Raw genomic sequence first — 18,041 nt, 5'->3', positions numbered from 1 at the left:
ATGCCGCCTGGAGTCACTGCAATCGTGAGGCGTCAAAGCGGGATTATTTGTGTTTTCTTGGATCGGTTGGGCTGAACAGGCTCACTGTCTGCACTGTTGTTTTCGGCGCTTGGAGGAAAATACCGCGCGGTGCAATTGGAATTGTCTTTACAAGGTGCGTACAGAGGGAGCTTTCTATTACGGGCAGAAGCCTTCTAGTTGTTTGGAAGGCTCTGATTACGGGGAATCGTCAGGGACTCCCGAGCATCCCGAGCATAGTAATCGCGCAAGCGTACGCCGGCAACCCATGTCACGCTTGCTTCACGTAGATCGCAGCGAGAGCAGTGTGCTTGATTTTTACCCGCCAAACCGCTGCCTAGCGCTTACTAGCCGGAGACGCTGCAATGATAATGATATCTGTATTAACAGGCGTAAACCGCGTAACTGTAGGCTTCGTGCGGACGAAAGCCCAGGCAGCCGAAGCACCCCTGCCGATTTTTGTCTACATGCTAGCAGCCCTAGGCACCCCAGGGCCACTTTTCTGAGCCCCGTGACGTTTTGGCCCTGAAGATGGGTAGCGCGCCAGTGAAGGCTCATTTAGAGTCAGTTGGCTGCGCAGGTTTTAACACCAGAGCTGTTTAAGCTTTGAATTCCGCCGTGAAGCGCGTTACCAGAAAACTCAGCCGAGCCGAGCGCACATGAGCGTGCGCCTCGATTGTGAGGAGCTCCCGGCGTCGTCCAGCTTGCGCCACGTGATGAGATCGAAAAAAAGACAAAAAATATCTAGCGCCCGGGAGCGTGCGCCCCCGTCCGGCGCCGACCAGCTCGACCTTCGTGAACACTGCCCAGCGTTCGTGGGCGTGACCTCACGTGTGCTGTTGTCGCCAGTTTACGTGCTTTCGCGCCAGAAACGAAGAGCACAGCCGCCGAGTTCGCGCTACAGGGGCCGAGTGCGCGAAGCTGGTTGCCGCGGGGCCTAGCGCGTGCTCAGAGATGGCAAAATTACTTCTAAAAAGTAACTTTTATTTTCATATACAAGTTTATTCGAGACAATATTGCAAAACATTGCCTTGGGGGACATGGCCAAAGGCAAACCAGTTGCCTGACGGAGGCCATGCCACCCTCAGCAGGCCACTAAATTACATTACTCATTACTTTCCTACAATCTTCAAAAATGTAATTAATTTGCATTAGAAATTACAGGTGGCCGATTACGATTACTTTTCAAAAGTAATGAAATTACTTTGCAACTTAACGAAAATTCATCATTCGACAAACGGTTCGCGTGCTTCCATGCTTATCCCCACCATATGAAAAAAACGTGCCTTCATAACAACGGGCTTGCAGCAGTGACCGGTGTAAGGAAGCCTTGAACACAATCTGCACGTCTTTGTTTAACCCGACTGACTGTCGCACGGCATTCCCGGAACGCATAAAAAGAGAACGAAGACGCACATGAAGGCAGGCAGAGCTCTCATTGAAGCATTGTTTTCTTCACGCTCATAGAGTTCCAATGCCCAGAGACTCTCGGGGCATTGGAACTCTACTTGGTCAACTTTTTATGCCGTAAGAGCAGCAGGAGGCTATATCGTAGTCAAAGGTAATTGGGAAAGTAATGAGTAGTTTCCATGAAATTACTGGCCTAAAGTAATTTATTACATTACTAAATTACCAACACTCAAAAGTAATTCATTATATTACTCATTACAGCAAAAAGTAATTTAATTTCATTGCTGCCAAGTCTGTCCGCTTTGGGAGAGGGGGGAAAAACGAACCAGGCCTGCCAGTCATGGAAAACCTTTAGCGGCAAGTGGGGAAATCCATGTGTGGTGCTAAAGTCGACCAGGTCTCTGACCAAGGGAGAGGGGCTGCCAGCTCTACCGTTTTGCCAGCCTTGCACCACTCGTGCAAGGTGCACCAGTTTTTTTATCCACCAGTTTGTGGCAAGAGGCACAGCACGCATATTGGCCACACATCTGCCCAAACTGTCTGAAGCCCCCAACTAGCCGGCAGTTTCATAACTGGTGAGGAGCGGAATAGCATGTCTAATGCAGCAGCCAAAAAACTGTGCTAGGCTTCTGCCAAGCTTTGCGCATGCCTTTGATGCGCGTGTGCACGCCATTTCCTTGGACACTGAGTGCCGTACTGTGTCCTGTTTCCACTTCAACTGGTACAACATCCGCGGGCTCTTTGGCAGGCTTCACTGCAAAGCTGTGCCACCATGTACAGCGTCCTCTACTGTTAACAAGACTGTGTTTAAAAACATCTTCTAATGCTGACGGGTGTGCCTTCGAAATTTGGCCCTCAGCACGGCTCGAGGTACTCAGTGAGTAGGCACATGTGCGTTTTACAAGCGTGGAAACTGAATTTCCGTGTTTCCTTTAACATTGGACCGCACTATACATAATGGGCCAGTTTTAGAAATAGCAGGTAGGTAGCATTGTAACACACCTTACTCTAGGCACCCACTTGTCTACTTAACCATGTTCATCTGTCCGGAGCCAGCTGACATCATCAGAATAAATATCCCCATGTTTGACTTGACTGGACGAAGTGGTTGATGCTGTGGTCAGTGCAAATTGTGTTTACAACCCTTCATGCATGCATGGTTCACAGTGCAAAAAGACGAAACACAAGGACGTGCACAACACAGGCACTTTCTATCAACCGTTTATTTTAGAAAAAAAAAGTCTATGTTTCAACCCTTGTGTTCCATCATCTCGGGCTGTGAGCCATCAGTTTAGTAAAGCATGCTCAGTTTTTCGCACTTCTTTCCGCATGCCTAGCAGATATGCTGTGGCCTTAATACAGCTGCAAGTACCGCTGTTTGGGAAAACACAGGGCCTTGTGACTGACAGAATTATTGAAGCAGCCTAATGATACATTGTGGCAGATGTGCCTTCACAGTCCAGTAAAAAGCTGCAATGGCCGTACATGCGGTATGCATTGAGCCTTCGTCCAATCACATTATTGCTAGAATATCAGTTGTGACAGCTGTTTTTCTGACATAGGTGACAAACAAATGCTGTCATGTGCCGGCACGTTAAAGATCCCCAAATGGTCTGCATTATTCCATGGGCCTCTGCCACTGCATTTCTCATAGCCCGAATGGAAACCTCTGTACGTAAAACACACATGTGAAAAGGAAAAGAGTCTCACTTAGTGTAACTGTCACACCTTGGTTTGTTTATCGCTGTTCCTTAAATGCCATCTGGTGTCAATATCACTACTCCACTTAAGTGATGTCCGGCTGGGGTACCTTGCCTAACATCATGCATGGCACTGTTTTGTTCTCCTCCAAGCTTTACGAATGGCTAAATTAAAAGTGTTGGCTTTCGTTTCGTACCGCAGCCTTACCTAACTCAACTTGACCTAAACTAACCTAACATAGCATGGCCTTCCTAAGATAACATTAGTTTATCGCATGTACCATATTTCCCAGTCTAAAAGTCGCACTTTTGTATAGGTCGCACCCCCCACAAAATGGCAGTTTTTCCACAAAAAAAAGTATACAAGTCACACCGGTGTATAAGTGTGTACAAAATGCACTTGTTAATCAGGTAAACCCATAGAGGATCATTTCGTTAGAAAGTTCAGCGAAACTACATGGTTGCGGTGGCCGCCGCCTCTGAACCCATTTCCCGGTAAGCAGTGCTAGACATCTGCATATACTGTCCAAAGTCTAGACAGAACTAATTTCTCGAAAATGGTTTATTGATACACACAGATGACATGTACTTACAGACGGCGTTTAGGCAAAACCATCGAAGCCTTCTTCCTCCGACTCGATAACAGATAATTCATTCATTTAGACCATAGAGCTGTGCCTCTTAACGTGTGCTGACATCATGCAGCGCACAGGCACCTTTTCGAGCGCGGACCACGGGCAGCTGCCGCGTACCAAATTAATCCCATACATAAGTCGAACCGGTAGATAAATCGCACCAACGAAAATTTTAGAAAAAAAAAAAAACGACTTATACACCAGAAAATACGGTAAGTAAGAATTCAAAGCCCTAAAACTGAATAATAACCTCAGTCAGGAAAATAAACATCATGCAACCGTGGTATTCGAAATTCGTGCCTTGGGATCAGAGGGCGACCTAAGCACTACACCGTAACGTCAGGCATTCTGCAGCACGTCAGCCAAGCCTTGAAAATTCGAGTGCTATAAGATGGCACTCTAGTGCTGAGTTGGACTGCTGTCGGACAGCACTGCAATCCACGGACATGGGTCATTCACATGTTCTACTTGCGGTAATATTGCATGCCAGCAAAAGGTGCTGCCTGAGCCATGAATAAGGCTTAGTTCTCCAGCAGGTTCCATATTTCAGCAGCTTCACTAAAGTCAGTGGACGTGAGCTTCGTCACTGAAGCAATCACCTTTGCCTGGGCTGGTAGTCTCCTAAGCTGGGTTGATCATTCTGGTTGCTGTCGACAGCCTTGCAGGTGTCTTTGACCAATATCACCACCGAGCACTGTATGATGGTGCGGTAAGTGGATGAGATCATGGGATTCCCCTGCTTTCACTCTCTGTGCCTTAGTTTTTATGAGCCATTTCAACAGTTTTTATGTTCTGGCATTTTCTATGGATGTGGACCAGTGCAGTTTTAAAGGGACACAAGAGATTCGTAAACAGTGTAGTATTACTTCTGGACAGGAGAGCCTGAAGACCCCAGGCCAGGTTTCAGAAACCCTGGGTGTATTTATGTGAATTTATTTAGTAGAAAAATCAATTTGAAATTGGTCTTCTCCTTTCCGCATCCTCCTTGCCAATTTCCCGTGACATTTCCTATGACGTGTGCTCTTTCAAATAGGCTTGACTGCGCTGGCTGCGTGCCTTGCCAACCCACCAACTACAAACAATGCTGACAAAATAAGTCGGCTGGCCGTTGGAAGGTCATAGCAATTTGATCGCACAGTGAACCCGGAACCCGGACAGGATTGGTTCCAGAAAAATGTGGCTTTATTTTGTTGTTTTGAGACTGTTAAGCTTAGTAAAAAGTCAATGAAGTCACAATAATTATCCTACACTGGCACATATGATGCTTCAATAACTCTGCTTCAGTGGAGTTGTAAGCTGCTTCAAGAAAACAAGCACTATAAACCAGGACAGAAAAAAACTAAGGACGACAAGACAGATATGCTTACGGCTGCATATGGCCATGTGACTGGTACGCATGTAAAAAACGTGAGGCCAAGTAAAGGCGCGAGAAAAGTCACCAAACTTACTGTAATCAACCGAAGCTCTTGTCGTGAAGCATAAAACCAAGATGGAAAAAGCACTTTTAACACGAAAGTGTTAAGTGCCGGGGTTCACCAGATCTGACATCATACCATCACAGAAATGACATCACCAGAAAAACTCCGATTGATGCGGCAGCGCCAGGATTCGAGCCACGGACTCTTCTGCCGCAACGGGAGGTACGAAATGTGCTCCCGACTGCGCTATGAACAGACGCGTGAAAAGGACAACAAACATGCCTTATAGCGTTCCTTTCAGATGGTGCTGCCATCTAGGAGAGGCGAAGCAAGTAGTGCAGCATGACGCTTATGAGCGCCAACAGTTGGCGCCTCGATGCCAGCACCTACGTGTACGGGGGAGGCGCAGCGTAAGCTGCGTAGAAGCCGACTTGCGAATGTCGTGCTCATGGCACAGTCCGCTGCTCCTTTCGCTGCAGCGGACCGTGTGTCCACCAAACGATTCGCAGACAACCCGTTTGGTTTCATTCGCACGGACGGTTTGCGAGCGCCTGTGGTTTCAGTCGGATTTATGTAATGCTCCAACGCATGCAATCCAGTGTCGAATGTTGATGCGTCTAACGGTACCATACCGACGAAATATAAATAGCGACCTGCAAGTTCATATCGATGAACAATAAACATTCAACTGCTCCTGTGAAGGCACATTTCACTTTCTTGTTTTACCGGTTCCTATGGAAGAGGGAGCATAGACATTTTTGTCACTGGGTAAACTAGCAGGCTGGTCTATAGCATCACTACACATTTGCAATCACTTTTCTTGTCTGAAGGAATGCAGTCACTGGTGATAATATTTGTGGCAGCTGGGGAGAAGCTTAACGCACAAGTGTTACTCAAGATATGCTCAGCTTAGCAGCTTGAAGTGCTGCAATCTAACAAGTAAACAACAATGTGCAACATGACAGAGTACACCACGGCCTATATACTTGTTTTTGTGAACGCTCTGATGTGTTCGCGTGGCTCAATTCGTGTTGAGCACCACTCGAGCAGCATCGCCTGGTGGGGTGTTGAATTTGAGGCACTGTTTCTTTTTTTTGCGAATGTGCCTGCTGTAAGCCTTGTGTCAATGTGCCCTAAATACCCAGTGGCTACTACGCAGAGGACACAGGAAAGCTCCGGGGGCGTGTAGGGCATTCAGCTCTGCATCTCCCTCGGCTCGTCCTTCGTCACTGCCTACAATGATAGTTGGTAACTCAAAGCACTGCTAGGGGGATTATCCAGCCCGTTTCTGCAGCCAACATGGGAATAGCAGGTCATAGCAATTACGCTGGTACACATGGACGTGTTGCATGGAACAGAAACTGAAACTAGATTGAACAACTCTCCAAAAATAAACCGCAAGAACTTCGTTCTGACACATAGGCTTGTTTCCGATAGTACTGTGCCAGAAAATAACATTGACTCACACTTAAGCGGATATACATGAACTTTGAAATCTTGGACGTTCAATCACATCGCAAGAAGGGTTCTCATCATTTCACATTACTGCTGTGGTCATTGCGGCCACTGCAGACGTCACATCAATTTTTTTCTTTTTTCAAGCTTTATAAAATTATGTGATATATGTTTTATAAAATATATCTTGTCAATTTATAAAAGGCTTTATCAAGTGACAAAATGAACTAGAAAGAGTGTGTTCATTTGCGCCCATCTATGCAATGCAAACTCAAACAGAAGTTTGACTGATTTGTGTAGTAAAAAAAACACTACTATCTTCGTAAGCTTGAAGTGTGGGTGGTTTTTGCGCAGTTCACCCCCTATTTTGCCGAAATTAAATGTGTGCGTGCTGGCATTTGTTTTCCAGAATGTTTTCAATTGTAAGATTGGGCTGCTTAGAAGGGGATGTGGCTGGGGCACGCTGCGTATTATGTGCTGCTTGTGCACCTAAATTTTAGATGCGAAGCATCTCATGCTCGGGGCTGTGTCCCTCCCTCCCTTGTTGTCGTTGTCCCCCGTCCGCACTCTACTGCGCATGCGCGTCTCTTCAGCCCCGTCAGCGTTTGGGCTGACGTCAGCGCAGTCCACTATAAAAAGAAATAGTTAGGCGGCGCCCGGTGCAACGGGAGGTACGTGGCGCTCTTCCCACTGCGCTACAAACCGAGACGGGAGCATGTGCTACGAACGCGCCTTATATCTTTCACTCGTTCAAACTGCGTCAAGAAGCTACTGATACAACGAAGGCACGCGAAGCTAAACGTCAACGGAAACGACGAACTGAAAACTATTGGGAACTTCAGTCGACCTCATGGCTGCTTCGCATACTCCTCAGGATTCCCCTACGGGAAGATGGTGTAATTTTATTTCCTGGAAACTGCACGAGTAAGATTAAATAACTTGTGAATGTAGGGAGCAAATACTGTCACTGGCAGAGATGCATTGCTGTAGAAGCCTGTTGCTCATACGCTGGTGGTGAAGATTTTGGTAGCCCACACACGCTGTTAATTCTGCAATTCTTGCAGGATATGAAGTGATGGCAGGCCGATTACTCTGAGGATTGAGTATGTTTTTGTGGCGCGGTTTGCCCAGGCCACCAGAATGGGAGCAGAGAAGCTGAAGGGAGCCCTCTAAGTCAGCTGGAATGCAAGGTTTGGCAGTTTCGATTGGAGACCGCTTACACCGGAGAGCCTGTGGTGTGTGACCAACGCCAATTCCTGAACCGTAGCCAGTGCCGAGCCAAGGAATGAAGGCCACTAGACCCCGCAGGAAAAGCAAAGGTGCGCCTGCGAGCAGTGTTTAAACCATCTTTTTCCAAAGTTTAACCAACAGACCGCCTCTGTTCATTCAAAGGTTCACAGTGTGGCCATCGTGGCAGCACGCAGGAATCCACTCAGACAGATGCCTTGACCCTTGTGAGTTCCATTTGCCAGACCGAGGACATGTTGCCAGGTTCGATATGTAGAAATTTTTCTGCATGAAATTACATTTTTTTGTTTTGTGTTTTTTCAGCTCTCCTTCAACAAGCACCTGGCTGCGAGAGTTGTCTGAACTCCGTAGTTTTTCTTTTGGCATTATGTGCCAGTGTGGTCATTCAGCCCCCCTGGTTGTCTCAAAATTAACATTGTACAGATTCGCAGACAGCAAAATTTTTTTGCTGTGGATCGAATACAAACAATGAAGACTGACTGCAAATCACGTCAAATATTTTTAGTGTAAATATATGTTTACCTTTAAAGGGACCCTGCAGCACTCTTCGTGCAGTGCAAGTAAACCTGCGCGGCGTTTAGATTAGACTTTCAGGAACACCCGAGCCAAATAGTACACGTGCACGTGAAGCAGTAAGCGTGCAAATCGCCGTGAAAGACGCAGAAAAACCAACCGCTCTCTCTTCAATTCTCCTCATTATGCGCCCCTGGCATGGCCTCTGCGACGTCATTCGGGCCATGGCTGTCCTATTGGCTGTCGGTGGTCAACTTCGCGGCTAAATTCTGGCATTTCCTGTGACGATCAGCCGTCGTCGGCGCTGTGTATGAACCTCTTCTATGTCTGAACCTGTCCGCATGCTTTTGGTTTTTCTTGTTTTGAGTGCGTGCGGAGTTTGAGTGACGAACTAAATATTCCACTTTCAACGAGCCCACTCGACAACAAACGTTTATTGCTCCAAAAATGCCCTACCAGCCTGAGCGCTTGCTTGCGAGCAGGCCACCATGCCTGCTTTTTCGTAGCACCAGACCGGAAATAGACCCGTCTACGTTGCGGAGAAAAGGACGAAACTCCCCGGCATGTGGCATATTGAAGGCCGCCGAACAGAACGCCGCACGCCGCCCCCCTCTCCGGGAGAGAGTGCGCAGCTTTCGTCGCGTTGTCCGCGGTTGAGTTGAGAGGGAACATTTATGCATGATTTTTCATCGCGCGTAGTTTCGGTGATAGTGAACGGATTTTCATAATTCTTGCGGGAGGAGATTGCTGGGACAATAGACTACCCCAAAATACATTCCGAGTAGTTGATGGTAAGTGTTGCAGGGTCCCTGTAAAGGGAAGATAGCAAAGAGGTGGGGTAAAAAACTGGGCGGGCATTGTGAGAAATTGTTGGTTCCCCAATTTTTTTTTTGTATACAGGAAGACTCTGCTCACTGCAGTCTGTTGAGGTTGTGACAAAGTGCTTGCTGTGTAAGCACAGCCCACGTCTTGTAACACTCATGCTGTCATCCACTGACAAAATTTTTAGTTTTTAGATTTAAAATGTAAAGAGCAATCGACTTTGGCAGGGATATCATATGCCTGTTCTGTGCAAGCATTACGCGTATTAGGCTTTTCTCCACAGCTGTGTTACTATTGTGCAAAAAGCCCATCTGAATCCGTGCATGTCATGCGGTTAAAAGAGTAATGACTGGGAAGTCAGCTGTTTTAGCAGCAGTTTCAGCAACGCGCCTTCTTTCTCCTCATCAGGTGTGGAGGACAACTTGCCTGCCAAAACACGGAATGCACTACAGTGGATGATTACAGTCAGACAAGCGAAGTCCATGGTTTCAGGTGGGATACCGGCTGCCTTCCCTTCCATCTAAGCGCCCCTTTTTAGGCACTAGGGTGTCGCTTGTTTTTTGTCATGAGGGCTTTAAAGGGACAGACAACCGATTTTCGTCGCGTATATGTTCTCTAGCTCATATGAAACCAGCGTTATATATAGCCCGGTAACCACAAGCAATTTCTAAACAAATTGGCGGAAATAATTTTAATTTGGCAGCAAACTTCCTGAAATTGGAAGGGTGGCGGTTCGTAGTGTCGAAACTTGGCACTACAATATGTGTCCCTGTCACGTGACCTGCAAACCTAGCAGCTACTGTAACTGCTGAAACGTCTATTTACGTATTGAAAACCTTTTAACACAAGTATTCGTACAAGGTTAAATTGTATATGTATTTCTAAACATTATTTTGAAAATTCTAAAGACACGCCACCTGCCGCTGCCGCTGGGTTGCTCTCAGTGGCTAACTGAGCCACCATGCCCAGAATCAACGGCAGCGTTAGTAAAGCAGCTTTGACTATTCTGCCTAAGTCAGAGGTGTTTGTTCTGCCAAAATATTTGATTTCAGTTTCCAAATACGCCAACGGCAGCTTTCAAAAAAAAAAAAAAAACGTCGCACCCGGGGAGAATCGAACTTCCCACCTCCGCAACGTGAAGCCAGATTCTACCTATTGTCTATCCCAACAGATGGCGCATTCGTGCACAATAGACCGTTGCATTAAAAAACACATGGAGGAACAGGAAAGCCTTCAATTCAAACTTTTTAGCTGGGGACAAGTTTTTAAATATCGTTTTTCATTTCGCATACAGACAAAAGTATGTTGCCGAGCTACTCTAAGTCATGGTTGCCAGCATCATTTTTGGGAGGGACACATACGGCTCGCAGATCTAAAAATTTCGATTTAAAAAGTTCTAGGGCGTTGTCAGCAAAACCGTTTCTCGTCAAGGTGCTTAAGTGATGCCCTTTCATTTGGGATAGAGAATATATACTCGACAAAAATCAGTTGTCTGTCCCTCTAAGCCTGAGGTTCTCCAGAGTGCTACATACTTTTGCGATTGAGCTATCAAAGGGTGTTGATGGACTGCGTAGAGGTTACGCAGGACACCCACAATGTTGATTTAATGTTTCAGCTGTGCTGCTCAGGTCAGCGGAGTGTACGCCTGTTTTTTTCATCCTAGCTTGCAGCACAGGTTTGACCCTTTGTACTGAGGCTGTGTCTAGTGTTTCATCCAAAGGGAATGATGGGACATGCTAAGGCGCCCTACACGTGGAACAGAAAGTCACAAAGTGGGAAGTGTCTGCGAGTTCCGACCATACGGCACAGTCGCTGTCAGTACAGTTCTGTCCAGAGGAAAAGCCAACCTTATGCTTGCCTCTCAACTCGCGGGGAGTGCAGTCTGTCTTGATTTTTACCCAACCGGCCAAACCGCTTCCGCTCGCTGACTAGCCAGAGTCACTGTTAAGTATTAATCATGATTAAAAACAGCGCAAAAGACAGGACGAAGTAAAGAACTACAAACCACAGGCGCTGACGAACAACTGAGCGCTCCTGTGTGACAGTCCTGTCTTACAAAGTAAAAAACTACAAACCACAGGCGCTGATGAACAATTGAGTGCTCCTGTCTGAGAGTCCTGTCTTTTTCGCTGTTTTTCTTCGTAGTACATTCAATGTACCAACTAGCCCTTCAGCAAACCCTTCTGCACGTAATTTGAGCTCTGCGTAGATAGAACTACAAGTTACTACCTTACACCCGCTTGACCACACATGGCGAGAACAGTTTTTCTTGGTTTTGACTCAACTCACCAAACCGCTTCTGCTCGTTGACTGGCCGCAGTCACTGTTAATTATTAAGCACTATTATTGATTACACATGATCGAATGTAGCGCTAACGAAAGCTATGTTGGCTGTGGCTTCAGTGAATAGTAAGCTGGGGGAAGGGGTAATAAGATTGATTGCTCACACTCTTTCTGGGAATACAGTCAAACCCGTTTATAGCGAACCGCAACATGCACCACGATTAGTTGGATATATCCAATAGTTCGATATAGCCTTACCCGCCTATAACGAGCTTATTGTTACGAGTTCGCAATCCGCAAGAGCCCCCCGCCCCTTCCCCAACTCCGCCACCCGCGTATGCAGAAACGAACAAAGTACACTAGCCATTACCATACCAAAATAACCCATTTATTGGAAGTAATGAAGCTACTTTCCGCCTTAACTGCCCACGTTGCAAAAAAAACGGTGATTTTTGTTTTCACTTTCGTTTTGGCGGCTTCAACTAGCATAGCATTCTCTACACGAAACATTGTTTGCACAAGTTCGAGTCCGCATCCTCAAAACTCTAAGAAGCATTGGCGGAGCACATCGACTGCCGAAAGCGCTTTATTATAAGCGTCGGATGGATTTCACTCCCGACATCACCGGGAACGTTGGCGAGCTCTTCCCACCGTTCACCGATGCTGCTGTCTTAGTCCGGACTCGCTGACTGGGCGGGTTCCATCGTGAGTCCCGCGCATCGGAAACAGTTACGGAAAGTATTGGGCGTCACGTCGCTCCGTGCGAGGCGCAATGTCTCAGTCGAGGCTCTTGCTCCGTGGTCGCGGCCAATCCACATCTCAATCACCGCTCGAGATCATTCATTTCGGCGGCCATTCTAGGCGCCCAGAGTTCGATATATCGGATGTGAGCTTCGTTATAAGGAGTATGTTTTCCATGTATTTCCGTAACTGAATTATTTTTGTTCGATATATAGCATAATTCGCTCTATCTGGGTTCGTTATAGCCAAGTTTGACTGTAGTAAAGTGGGTGTGAAAAATAGCTATCACAAAACGCTAGCCACAGCCACAAACACACACACTAAAGATTCGAACTCTGCACCTAAGCATCCATAAGCTGTGGCATAACCTCTGCATCAAACGGCCACGACAGCAGTGTCATGTGATCAGCAGTATTTGGCAATCTTCACTCTATCAGGACCGAATTTTAGTGGCAACTGCTGGTCCTTAAAGGAGGGAACGGTAGACACAGCCTTGTACAAATAGTGAAGCCATGTTTGTATGCATAGAGGTAGCTGCTGCCTCTCAAGAGCTTCCTTCTCGCTTGTGCAAGGGGCCGACCCTGTTGTTCTAGCTGTGGCTGAGCATCTGACCTTCAAACAGCAAGTGTGCTCACTGTGCAGTAAAACTTCACAGTAAACTGGCCAATATGGGCCTCGTGCGCTTGTATGGTGGCGCCACTGATGTGCCGTGTTCAGCGCCATCTCGCGGGCAACGGAGGCATAATTTCTGAAGTCCGTGAGAAAACGACGTCCGGAGGATAGTATTCCGCGCAGTACAATTATTAGAAGAGAAAGAAGAAATGACCGCTATTCTGTTGCCATGCGATACAAACAGCCAAACGGTACTTTATTAAATAGAATATGGTTCGCAAAGGCGACAGGAAAGCGATGCATCACACAAAAAACAGTTTTATACAAGCGCGGTACTGTCTCCGCGCAGCGCGCGGTCACGCTGTCATTTCGCAATGGCTTCCACTGAACACCAGCAGCGCCGCCCAAATAAAAGATAAAAATAAAAAGACGGAAGCCCGCGATGTTACCAAGAGAACGAGAGGAGTGCAGGAGTGTGCGTCTGTGTGTGCATCGCCTCCCGGAAGCGATAATGTATGTGTGAGGGAGGGTGTGATCGCTGGCTCCACCAGTGGAAAATTTTTTGTGGGGCCGCCGGCCCCCGAAGAGCATGAAATAACGGCATAACGTCCCAACGACGCCAACAACGCCTTGGAGTTGGTTGCTGTGGTCGCCTTGGTGGATTTGATTTATTGAGCCTTAGATCAGAACGGCTGGGTTAGAACTGCTGGCATAACCAAGCAGTTGGCGGACAGCTTATTGTGAGGAGAAGACCGACTACGTGACTTCGTGGTGCTTGAAGAAGCGAATTTCTCCCGTGTATACGCTCCACTGTGCCTTGTACATGTCAGGAAGTGTTTTGATGTGTTGTGTGTGCGAAATCGCGGCGAAAGGTTTGTATGTATATAGCGACACCAAGGATAAGCGGCTTCAAGAGCCCGAAGATTCAGGTTTGTAGAGGCAGGTATTTGAAAATGCCAACTGCTTGAGTAAACTCTACTTCAAACTGCTGAAACTACGATGAGTTCGTTGGATGGGCTCATAAAAATATCGCAATGCTTTTTGAATTGCTTTCATAGGTTTGTAAATGCGTACTTAATATACGAATAATTTTGGACGTAGATGCGCGAGATGAGGCTTTCATGAAAGCCTCTGGACGTTTATTTACCTTGTTTATCGCTCGACATAGACACGGGCACAGATATGGTAGATCGCACAACAGGAGCTTTAATTGTGCACGAATGATTCCTCTCGCATTCGGAGTGCCCTTGATAAAATAAGATCATTTTGAATAATGGAGATTGTTTCAAAGCTGACAGAGTTGTACGTGATGTTTTTGCGTGACTACGCTGGCATGACTACATGCCAGCGTGAATAGTTGTGCTGGTGCAAGTTATTTTTGTCAGCAAAAATATTTTGCGCGACAAGCCCCACTTGAACTCGTTTTTCAAACGCAAACTACAAGTTGTACATGTTTGAGATATTTGAGAGTCCTTTCAATAAAAGTGTAGATGCGAGTCTCCGAATTGTGGCTGGTTTGTGTCCATCTGTTTTTACGGTTGTGTCGCAGTGTAGCGTGAATATTTACGTTTCTATTTTCATTTTCAAGCTTCATATTTTGCTGGTATGAATACGTACAATTCAAGCATGCATATCCGTGGGTTGTTCCATGTATTTTCTGATGCGTGCACACCAAAGGCTATTTGAGGTGCTACAAAATTATGCACTGGATACACGGCATTTTTTTTTGCAGCGGTCTTGCGCCAAGTAGCGTGCACATACGCAAATGCATTTGTGGATCTGTCCTTTTTATTTCTTTTCGAGTACTATGTGCGTCGTGAACGTCGGCGTCGCAGGCAGCTGATCCGTGCAATGTCGTCTGCTTTTATTGGAGAAGGGGCGCTTTCTAACTTATTTCGGCTTGTATTCCCGCACAACTCGTAAGCGTAATATTTCTATTATTATAACAATTGTGAATTAAAACGTGGTAATTGTTGTATACTTATTTTACGGTTGTTTAAATTAGGCCGCGTAGCGAAGTACTGTAAATGTTTATTTTGTTCTTCAGAAAAAATTCCGCCGCCGCTCCCAGGTAGCGCCACATGTTTATTTGAAACTGCAGTGCACGAGGCCCATAGACAACTGGGCAGAATGACTATTCCCTTGTGGTGAGGCTGGCTTTGGGGGCAAAAGTAGTGTGCACTAACAAGATTTGACAGTGGATGCCAGTTATACATGCGAAAATACAGTACCTGTGCTCCTGTGTGGCTATCAGCTTCAAATTTTGTTTCCGCTGTGAGATGTACATTGGGAACTCAAGAGGACAGCCAAGCAAGAAGGGGCGTGCACCAATGCAGTGCGGCTGTACCTGATCATGATGAGTGTGCTGTAAATGAAGCATTGTTTGGATACCCGCTTGAAGGCACATTTGTACTCTTTGTCCGAAGTATCCTCTGAGGTGCTGTTTTTGGAAACTATGCATAGAGTATCCACACTTTTTGGTCAATGGAAGGTGCACTTCACTGATCTTCTGGTGTTGTTAGAAACAGTATTCTGTAAACGACAAGTACCGCTATTTGGCCTCGAGAAGACCTGTTAGACATTTTCCCTCCAGTGCTGTTGAAGAGGAAGAGCAGTGGTGTCTATCAAAAAACAGCCGTGCGCAACAGCAGTTTCCTCGTGAAAGTAGTAATAAGTAGTGACTTCTTTAAGAGCAACCCATGCGCAACAGCAGACGTGTTCTGTTGTAACACCTCCTCCAGAAGCCTGTGCACCCACCATTAGGCAAAAGCAGTTGACACTGAAGGGGCAGGTGAAGGGCTACAGCAGGACCTGCCCTCTCTCTCGTGTAGTGGTGTGCCTTCACATTAGATAGCTAGATAGCTTTCTGAGACACAGGAAACTCCATAGATGGCACCCCTGCATGCCTTTATGCAGTCGATGCTCGCAGAATAAAAGTCGCTATTGTCACAGACTGTTCAGTGGTGTAGTGTGTTCACTCCTACAGGTCTCGGGTTTAGTCCGTAAAACTTGTGAGAAGGGCATTGATGCATAATGTAGTGGGCACTTTGTTTATGGTGCATGCCTTTTCTCTTTCAGATATGTTGAAAACCTTGCCCGAAGATGCCCAACAGGTGATCAGACTGAAAGGCATCAACCTTGGCAACACGTGCACCATAACCGAGATACAGGCTGCACGCCCAGGTTAGATCAGCAGTGGCGCTCTTTCTTTCCGAGGACAAGCATTGCCCTCCTTGGGGTGTGTCATGTGTGGGCCTTGCCTGAGCACCTCAAGTGGAAGCCGCATGTCCGGTTGGGATACCAATGTTCTGGCCGTCATTTTTTGTCACTGAGAAGAGGTCTCAGCTTTGTGAAGTTTAAGTGTGCCCGCTTAAATTAAAGTCTACCATGTGAGGATTATCTGCAGCTGCAAGCAATCAGAAGAGCGCTGTCACGACCACCAAGTTTCAGAGGACAGCCTCACTTGCTGACAACAAAATGCTGCCTATGACTGCACTGCATGGTACTTCTTGGATGTCGGAATTGGTGTCATAGTGCATGTGTGCACTGCTCTCAGAAAGTGCATCGGTTCACTGGAACAGGAAGTTGGGTGCATTTGAGTTCCCATGAGAATCGAACTTGGGTTTCGAGAGGAGGAGCCGAGTGCTATGTCGGGACATTGCCTAGTGGAGGACCAACAACTAGTGTGCACACTGGTAGTCGTACCTCGCGGCAGGTCGACAGGACAGCACGCTTGTACAACAGATGCACCCCAGCCGCCATGAGAACTGTTTCTGGGGGAGCTGTAGCAGCATAGAGTATCATACTAATGTAGACTAGAGGGAAATCTGGCGCCACTGTCTAGGGGAGCCGCGCTTCAGCGGGCATTCCGTCATGTACCGGGCAGACACGTTCCACCTGTCCTTGGCATGGCTCACGAACAGGCTGAAAAGTTGCCTCGGGCTGCAAAAATGCAACAGTATTACTTCAGAAGTTTAAACGAATTTAAAATAAAGCTACAGAAAGATGTATGTTGCATCTTGTAGATGTAGATGTAGATGCATCTTTACAGCAAGATGTAAAGAGGCGGTCAGGGATTATTTAGAAGCTTCATGCAAGACGAACAAAAAAAAACAATGGTACCTGTTTTTGTTGATTTTGGCTTCAAGACGAAAAAGAAGCCATGTGGCTAACCAAACCAAGGAGGCGAGGAACGTCGCTAGCTGCAATGGCGCCGCTCATGAGGACCGACGAACGCAGCGCCAGATTTCTCTCTAGTATATACTAGCATGAAACTTTATGTGTGGCAGGACATGTCGCCAGCTTGCTTGTCAAAGTAATTTATCGTATGGGGAGCCGTACGTAGTTTATCGACGATTTTCATTTTGCAACGCTTTAATTGGCCCCTTCATGGGCACTACAGGGTAAAGTTTCTAACGGCAGCCATATTTCTCCCCCCTTTTGTCTGTGGCCTCAACTCAGCGCACGGGATGGACCCGCTGCACACTGCCGTCTGCTGCGTGAAGTGCTGCCAGCTGTTTACTCGGAGAGACGATGCCAACAGGCACTGGCAGCTGTACCATGCAGCGGAGCCAGCAGAGGAACCACAGGGGCCCCACCACTGCTTGTACTGCTCCTTCTCGAGCAGCACAATGTGAGTCACGCTCTCTTGCTCTTCATACTGACGAGGGGAACCGTTTAGCAACAAAGAAGGTGTCTGCAAGCGACAACAGCAGCTTGACCTTCTTAGAAGGATGAAAAAAAAAAAACAGGTTTGGTTTATAGACTGTCCTATAGGCCGACATTCTGTGTAGGTTGATCTCTTAATTTGGGGTGAAAAACGGCAAAAAAACATCCGGAGGAGAGCTTACTAGAAACATTGCCTTATTTCCAGTCCTCATTCATCAGCACTGTTCTCTGTTCAAGTTGCTGATCAGAGTCGTTGAAGCTCTGCTTGGAGGGCAAAGCCTTCACACTTTATACGGCAACACGCTCAAGAGCTAGGACATTTGTGCTGTCGTGACAGTCATTGGAACGCGACCTTGATTGCTCTGCTGTGGACTGTCTCCACGTTACTAAACTCCGTGTGCAAAACACAAAACAAGAATTTAATGCACAAAGAGAACTGAGCCAGTAATGAAAAGGAATAAGAGAAATACGTGTGCTGAACACAGCTCTCTGTCGTGCAGGTGTGGGCAAAACTCATG

The 18,041-nt window shown here is 46.8% G+C and overlaps 1 protein-coding gene across 2 annotated transcripts in view; it reads left to right on the top strand.

Annotated features, from left to right (window-relative positions):
- Positions 1–47: 47 nt before the first annotated feature.
- Positions 48–18,041, top strand: part of LOC144142394 (uncharacterized) — a 30,854-nt gene continuing 12,860 nt past the window's right edge. The window contains exons 1-6 of one of the 2 annotated variants that reach the window (XM_077673883.1): positions 48–154; positions 7,768–7,955; positions 8,029–8,127; positions 9,628–9,711; positions 15,934–16,038; positions 17,317–17,488. In XM_077673883.1, the coding sequence (XP_077530009.1) occupies positions 7,922–7,955; positions 8,029–8,127; positions 9,628–9,711; positions 15,934–16,038; positions 17,317–17,488 (494 nt within the window). In that variant the 5' untranslated portion in view covers positions 48–154; positions 7,768–7,921. The remainder of the gene's footprint in view (positions 155–7,767; positions 7,956–8,028; positions 8,128–9,627; positions 9,712–15,933; positions 16,039–17,316; positions 17,489–18,041) is intronic. The other variant, XM_077673884.1, reaches the window with a different exon arrangement.

Source organism: Haemaphysalis longicornis, unplaced genomic scaffold (assembly GCF_048455015.1).
Source record: "Haemaphysalis longicornis isolate Haplotype H1 unplaced genomic scaffold, Haemaphysalis longicornis Haplotype H1 scaffold_6, whole genome shotgun sequence".
Lineage (NCBI taxonomy): Eukaryota > Metazoa > Arthropoda > Arachnida > Ixodida > Ixodidae > Haemaphysalis > Haemaphysalis longicornis.
The sequence above is the reverse complement of the archived record's forward strand: the minus strand, read 5'-3'. Positions and strand labels throughout refer to the sequence as shown.